General features: G+C 48.5%; 1 protein-coding gene across 1 annotated transcript; it reads left to right on the top strand.

Annotated features, from left to right (window-relative positions):
• The first annotated feature begins 75 nt into the window (after positions 1 to 75).
• Positions 76 to 7,508, top strand: NDUFA6 (NADH:ubiquinone oxidoreductase subunit A6). The gene is made up of 3 exons (XM_032416851.1): positions 76 to 249; positions 6,022 to 6,137; positions 7,068 to 7,508. The coding sequence occupies exons 1-3, from the start codon at positions 111 to 113 to the stop codon at positions 7,197 to 7,199; spliced, it is 387 nt and encodes a 128-aa protein (XP_032272742.1). The 5' UTR covers positions 76 to 110; the 3' UTR covers positions 7,200 to 7,508.
• The last annotated feature ends 134 nt before the right edge of the window (positions 7,509 to 7,642 follow it).

The following is a 7,642-nucleotide window of genomic DNA, read 5'->3' as shown; positions in this document are numbered from 1 at the left end:
CTATCCTCCCGCCTACCCGTGGCGCTTAGGGGCGTGGCTTTCAGTTTTAGCCAATGATAAAAGACTTTCGTCCTTCGGCCGCCCTAGCGGAAGGTGGTTTGTTTAGCAAGATGGCGGCGAGCGGCCTCCGGCGGGCTGCTTCTGCGGCTCCCACTTCAGTGAAGCCCATTTTTAGTCGGGACATGAACGAAGCCAAGCGGAGGGTGCGCGAGTTGTACCGCGCCTGGTATCGAGAGGTGCCGAACACTGGTGAGAGGCCGCGGCGCCCGCGGGGTTCCGGATGCAGCCGCCCAAGGTCGCAGCCGTCCTGGCCTCCCATTTCTCCCGGGACGAGCTGAGGTCACCGACCTGGGCACAGGCGACTCCGGGTGCTTCAGGGGAGGAGGGTCACCCGAGCACTGGTGGACCCGACCCGGCGGCGGCGCCGGACTCAAACAAGCCGTGCCCTGCAACCGAACCAAGCTCCTAGGAGCCCTGGGCGCGTTGGCCCTTTTGTCCCCCGCAATTCTTAACGAACCCGTGGGAGGGAGAGCAGGGGCTGTGGATGACGTGCTCGTTTTATAGGTGAGGCATGTGAGGCACCTAGGGGCGAGGTGATACCCCCGAGGCCCGGAGCCAGCCCTTGACGGATCTGGAACCCAAAGTCAGCCGTAGGGTTCCTGAATGTATTTACAGGTGCCCATTAGGTTATATAAACAAAGTGGCTGTAGGACTTGAGCGGTCGTCTGTTTCCCACGTCTCCCACAGAAAAACAGACCACCAGAGAAGGGAAGTGACTTTCCCAAGGTCATCCAGTTAAGTCAGTGGTGCCTTTTTGCAGTCCAGGTGAGATGGCTTCCTCCCGCATCCAGTTTCCCAATCTTGCTCCCTAGCTCTACCTGTCTCCCCTATTTCTTAGGAACTCATCCCCTCCCCCCTAATGGCCTGCCCCCTACTGTCTCACTGTCCCCTGCCTTCACTTAGATGTCCAAGAACCAATCTGTTCACTGGAAGGATTGAAATACAAGGTCCCTGGATGCGGAGATTCTGTTTTCTTATCTTGGCATTCCCCCTCAGCACTGCCCAACGTCTCTGATGAGAGGAAGATTGGGGGGAAATCCCACCTAAACTGCCAAGGACCGTACAAATGTCAGGGGCTGTCGATATTTTGTTGTTTTGTTGATTGATTGTGTTTTAATGTGGACTGTCACTGCGCGTCTCAGAGGGAAGGTGTTTTTATTTTTATTTATTTTCTTATTTTTTTAAAGATTTTATTTATTTATTTGACAGAGACACAGGAGAGAGGGAACACAAGCAGGGGGAGTGGGAGAGGGAGAAGCAGGCCTCCCGCAGAGCAGGGAGCCCGATGCGGGGCTCGATCCCAGGACTCCAGGATCATTACCTGAGCCGAAGGCAGACGCTTAACGATTGAGCCACCCAGGCGCCCCAGGACCCAGAAGTTTTTAAACTATCCCCTCTCAGGAATTCCCCTCAAATACTGTTTGAGAAGATTATTCCAGAGACAGAAGGGTCCTGAAAGGGGTGGAGGAGAGGAGGTGGGGAGGGTCAAAGGGGTGGCACCTCCCTTATGGGGAGGATTGGTGGTCTGTAGCTGGTCGTGTGTAGGTGGTCAGTTGCTCAGGCCTCTGTCTACACTGGCGTCATGCTGTCTATCATTGGGACTCCAGCTGAGGAACCAAACCAAGAATTGGGAATAGTAATAGTATTTCTAATAACTAACATTTATTTATTTATTTATTTTTAAAGATTTTATTTATTTATTTGACAGAGAGAGAGACAGCGAGAGAGGGAACACAAGCAGGGGGAGTGAGAGAGGGAGAAGCAGGCTTCCCGCGGAGCAGGGAGCCCGATGCGGGGCTCGATCCCAGGACCCTGGGGTCATGACCTGAGCTGAAGGCAGATGCCCAACGACTGAGCCACCCAGGCGCCCCTAATCACTAACATTTATTGAATTGCATACATAGGGCCCAGCACTATGCTAAATGCTTCACATTGCCTTATTTGAGGGTGGGTTCTAATTGTGTCCTTGTCTTACAGATAAGAAAACTGAGGCATGTAAATTTGTCTCCTCACACCATTAGTAAGGAGAGGAGCCAGACTTCAGACCCTGACTATCCGACTGTCATACCTGGCCCTTTGCTCCTGCTCTAGTTTTCCCCGAATCTCCTGGGGCCCAGTTACGCTGCACGTGTATGGCAGGCATTTGCCGGGATGGTGGCTGCCTTGCATGGGCGCACGGAGACAGAACTGCCTTCCTTCGAATCCCTCCGCTGAAAAAGTATTACATGAGGCTTGCTGGTTACAAAACAGGGGATTTTCTGTTGAAACTATTCATTTAATTTCCATTTCACTGGGTATATCTCTTGTACAACAGGGCCGGTACAAGATGCCCAGAGATACAAAAGTGAATAAAACAACCCTGCCCTCAGGGGCTTTATGGTCTAGTCAGGAAGACAGGCATATATCCGGATGGGGAGTAAGGGTTGAGATGTTTAACGTTTATAGTAGCTTTACTGTTTACGAGATGTTGGCACTCGATTTTTGCCATGTTCCTGTAAAGGAATGAGGTCTGAGGTTCTTTTCTTTCCTATTTTTTAGCTGAGGAAACAGGCTGAGGAGGCTATACCCTAGTCAGGGTCATAGTTCATAACGGTGAGGGGACCTTACAGCTGGTTTGACCCCTGACCCCACGCTCTTCTCCAGTACACCGTGCCGCCTTCCCATCTCAGGATCTCCCAGTGCCTGGTACGGATGCTCCCAAAGTGAATGGGAGCAAACAGCTGAGAATATCAGTGTCATCCCTCTTAATGTGTCAGAGCCTTCCTGACTCAGGAAAACCTTGACTAATTTTGGAAAAACACACAGAGCCTGTGGGAAAGGCACCTTCATCCAAGAGGGGCACTTTGATACCTTCCTTTTGAGCCTCTTAGATTTTTTCAAAATTGCAATTTAAATATTCAGAATTCAAAGAAGAAGCCAAGAAACGGAGTTGAGACAAAGCAGTTGGAATTAATTTATACCAGGGTTTCTCAACACATTTGTGCTGGATGATTGTGGGGGCGGTCCTGTGCACTGTAGGATGTTTAACAACATCCCTGGCCTCCATCCACTAGATGCCAGTAGCACTCTCTCCCTAGTTGTGACAACCCCACATGCCTGCAGACACTGGCAGATGTTCTGGTGGGCAAAGTCATAGCTGGTCTAAGAACCACTGAGTTAAACCAAAGCAGGTGGTAGCTTAGGCTGTTGCTGTTCCCTTTCCCACAGCCCTTCTCACTGGAGGAGGGGCATGTTCAGAGCGTTGGGGTGGGAGGAGGGAGATGAGGACAAAGCTATGGAATTTGTCTCTCTAGAGACAAGAAGGGCTCCTAACCTGGGAGGATGGGCACTCAGGAATCTATGAACTGACATTGTAAGCAGAACTTGGCATTTGCGCCTGTGAACATGTTCCTGAGGAGGAGACTCGCACACCCAGCGCCCTGGTGTGCAGTTCTGGAAATCGTGAGGAATGGGAGCAAATGGACACCAGCTCCCCTAGTATATAGAGGGACCTTGCTTTTTTTAAACTCCCAAGGTTGGGCAGGGATCTAATATAAAAATGCAGGAAAGGTAAGCACTGATAGCAGGAGAAGAGTCCTTATATTGATTTCCTTTAAAAAGCACCAGATTGGAAATTAAAAATAACCAACCTGAATTCCAGGCCCACACTTGCCAGGGAGCAATAGTATGACCTCAGGCAAGTACCCACAGCGTGGGAGGCCTCACTCTCCCCAAATGGGAGGATTCTAAATTCCAGGATCCTTGTTAGTTTGCACTTGTTTTTGTGTCTCTTTGTCTTATGGTCCCTTTATTTGCTCTTTTCTAAAATTCCTACTATGAGGGGCACCTGGCGTCTGACTCTTGGTTTCGGCTCAGGTCAAGATCTCGGGGTTGTGGGATCAAGCCCTCGTATAAGGCTTCCCACTCAGTGGGGAGTCTGCTTCCCCTCTCCCTCTGCGCCTCCCCCTGCTCTCTCTCTTTCTAAAATAAAAAATAAAATCCCTACTAGGATACGGACTGTGGTGGGAACCCAGATTTACAGCTTTGACCAATTTTCCAGGGTCTGGTACTCCCACCATGGTTGATTTTAAGCTACCAAAGTGAAGTCAGTGAAGGCAGATTTGGGAAGAGAGGCTCCATGAGAGCCTGCTCCAGCATTCCACTGGATCCTGAGTTCTTTCCAGTGTGAGTGACTTTCTGTCCTCTGTTAACACTTACCTGTAAAGCTGGGCTGCGGTTTCTCCTGTTAGATTTCTGCTATTGCTTATTCCCTGCTGGGATCAGCACGGCATGGTATTTCCCTCAACAGAAGCTTTATTTTTCTATGGTATTTCCCTCAGCAGAAGCTTTATTTTTCTTTCTTTCTTTTTTTTTTTACAGAGATGTGATTTTTTTTTTTTTTTAAGATTTTATTTATTTATTTGACAGAGAGAGACACAGCGAGAGAGGGAATACAAGCAGGGGGAGTGGGAGAGGGAGAAGCAGGCTTCCCGCCGAGCAGGGTGCCCGATGCGGGGCTCGATCCCAGGACCTGGAATCATGACCTGAGCCGAAGGCAGACGCTTAACGACTGAGCCACCCAGGCGCCCCAGAAGCTTTATTTTTCTATTGGTCACTAAATTGAGTATAGATAAAGATTCGAACTTTATTGTCGATTCATTCAGTCACTCCATAGCTCTCATGGTGTTCAGACTGGTTCTGATAATTCTGTAGATGAGAGTGGACATGTCACAAGAATGGCCAAAACACAGGGCGTCCTCACCAAATGATCACACAGGTCTCCCCAGCCACATGCTCATTCTAGCCTATGAGCCTTGTTTATGCTGTCCCCTCAACCTAATGTGCCCCGTCTTCCTAATCCCGCCTACCACACAAGGCCCTGTTCATGCCCTCGTTGTCATCAGCAAGTCCACTGAAGGCTGACTGCCAGAGGATGGGAATGCAAATGACTAAAACCTAATTTGCAAAAGACATATATGTGCCTCATCTGAAGTGCTGGGTCCCTAAGGCTGTGCCACTCTTTTAGGCACCTACTTAGCCAGGGATTGCTGAATATTGTGATTTTATTTTATTTTATTTTATTTTAAGATTTTATTTATTTATTTGACAGAGAGATAGAGAACACAAGTAGGCAGAGAAGCAGGCAGAGGAGAGGGAGAAGCAGGCTCCCCGCAGAGCAGGGAGCCCGATGCGGGACTCGATCCCAGGACCCTTGGATCATGACCTGAGCTGAAGGCAGCCGCTTAACCGACTGAGCCACCCAGGCGCCCCAATATTGTGATTTTATGTTTGCATTTGTGGATGGTTGCCCCTCGGATCGGAATTTGAGAGACTAGGAGTTACATCGTAGACTGCTCCCTCCTTCCCCCGAGTAACCTGACGTGGTCGTAATCGCTGGCTGGACTGAAGCCTTCCTTCCCTGCACACTCAGCAGTCTCCCTCAACCCTAAGTTTGTGTGCCGCACACACCTACACCACGTCATTGCTTCTTAACTTCAACCCTGTCATCTTTTGCCAGTTGTTCTATATGATAATACTCAAATTTTTGAGAGCTTTTTCCATGCTGGCACTGTTCTAAACATCTTGTTTCATCTCATGGAATCCTCCCAACAGCTCTGGAGTTATGTGCTGTTATCATCCTCCTTTCCCTCAAACAAATACAGCCCGGCACAGAGAAGTCCGCAGGATCACATGGGTGATGTGACAGCTGGGATTTGAAGCCAGGTTGTTCATACTCTTAAACTGTGCTATACTCCTCTTCGAATACGGCGGTCTTGTCTCTCCAAACAAACTAAGCTCCCTGAGAGCAGGCGCCACGTCTCACTCCTCCACAGCCTCGAGCACCTAGCTTAGGGTCAGCCTAGTAATATTTGCTGAATGAAATGAATGGGCAACCTGTATGTGTTCAATGACTATCAGTTGACTCAATTTTTGTAAAACAGGTTTTAACCATGTAATTTCTACCCTGAATCATGTCTTTAGTGAACTTGTTCCAGCTAGACATCACCGTGCAGCAAGGACGGGATAAAGTCCGAGAAATGTTTATGAAGAATGCCCACGTCACAGACCCCAGGGTGGTGGATCTTTTGGTCATTAAGGTAATTGACCCTCCCTGACTGACTTAAGAGCAGCCAACTTGTCCAGAGCTTCTCAATTTTGTCTCCCAAGTTTAAAAAGCAACTACTAGGTCAGTAACTTTTGCTTAGTGTTTCAAAGAACCCGTGAACTTAGAGGTTATCACCTGATTAAATATAAGATTGTTAAAAAAAAAAAAAAACCCACCGGGGCTTGCATTTTTATTTTTATATATTTTTTAAAGATTTTAATATTTGAGAGAGAGTGCGCAAGCATGAGCGGGCAGAGGGGCCAACGGAGAGGGAGAAGCAGACTCCCTATGAGCACAGAGCCCAAAACGGGGTTCGATCCCAGGATCTTGAGATCATGACCTGAGCCAAAGGCAGACACTTAACCGACTGAGCCACTGCAGTGCCCCAGGGCTTGTATTTTGAAAAAAAGACATAAGGAGGAAAGTTTGAAATTCTTCTTGAACCTCATTCCTAGAAGTTACTGCTTCACCAGGTTGCAGCTGGAAGAGGCAGGCTAGTTAGCGGAGTCCTGTGTAAATGGGGTCAAATCCCAGGCCTGACTGTGTTATCTCTGGTCAGTCACATTAGCATCAGTGCGAACTTTAGCTTGGACCAGTACTTACCACGGGAGGAATGTTTAGCAGAAACCAAGTTAAGCCAGTTAGGTTAGGCAGTCATGGGGCAGGGGCCTATTGACCTGGAAGTCTCTCCTCTTGGGCTCAGTTAGCTACAGAGTTAGAGAGTATTTGAAAGGCTGCAGAGATCAGTTAGCCCAACCACCTCATTTTCCAGATGCAGAAACTGTGGTACTGACGGAGGATGTTACTTGCCCCAGTGACTCAGTAAGTTGGTGCCAGAGCAGAGAACAGAATCCTGGCCTTCAGTGTCGTGTTCCTTCCCCTCGGCCACTCTGACTGAACACCTCTCTCCTCACTTGTGCAGGGAAAGATGGAACTGGAGGAAACGATTAACGTATGGAAGCAGCGGACACACGTCATGCGGTTCTTCCATGAAACAGAAGCGCCGCGGCCAAAGGATTTCCTGTCCAAGTTCTATGTTGGCCATGACCCGTGAATTCACTCAGGGAAAAGGTGCATGTTGATATTTAAATATTTTAGAGCACAAATAAACTCAGTATGTGATGGTCACTTCCTAATAGAATTCCATTGGTGAGCCAATGGGAAGTTCCTCTTCTGCAGCCTGTCTCACTTTTTGCCTGAACAAGTGGGGTCTTAGTATACACACCACCTGTTCTTTCCCTTTCCTGAAGTGTGGTGTTTCCTGTAAATTAGATTCTCTTTTCTCAGAGCCTTGCAGGTCAGTAAACAGGAAGGATGAGGCCATCTGCTCAGAAACTATCATTCTGGCTATCGGGCTGGATGACTTTGTTGAGAGAGAGAGGGTGGGGAGAGGGTCAGAGGGAGAGAGAGAATCTTTTTTTTTTTTTTTTTAAGATTTTATTTATTTATCAGAGAGAGAATGGGAGACAGAGAGCATGAGAGGGAGGAGGGTCAGAG

This window comes from Phoca vitulina, unplaced genomic scaffold (assembly GCF_004348235.1).
Source record: "Phoca vitulina isolate PV1807 unplaced genomic scaffold, GSC_HSeal_1.0 scaffold19, whole genome shotgun sequence".
In the NCBI taxonomy this organism is placed as follows: Eukaryota; Metazoa; Chordata; class Mammalia; order Carnivora; family Phocidae; genus Phoca; species Phoca vitulina.
This window is presented reverse-complemented; position numbering and strand designations above follow the sequence as displayed.

Coding starts and splice junctions, on each gene's coding strand:
- NDUFA6 (XM_032416851.1), top strand. CDS start 111: ATGGCGGCGAGCGGCCTCCGGCGGGCTGCTTCTGCGGCTCCCACTTCA. Junction 250..6,021: donor TCGAGAGGTGCCGAACACTG/GTGAGAGGCCGC, acceptor TCATGTCTTTAG/TGAACTTGTTCCAGCTAGAC. Junction 6,138..7,067: donor TGGATCTTTTGGTCATTAAG/GTAATTGACCCT, acceptor TCACTTGTGCAG/GGAAAGATGGAACTGGAGGA.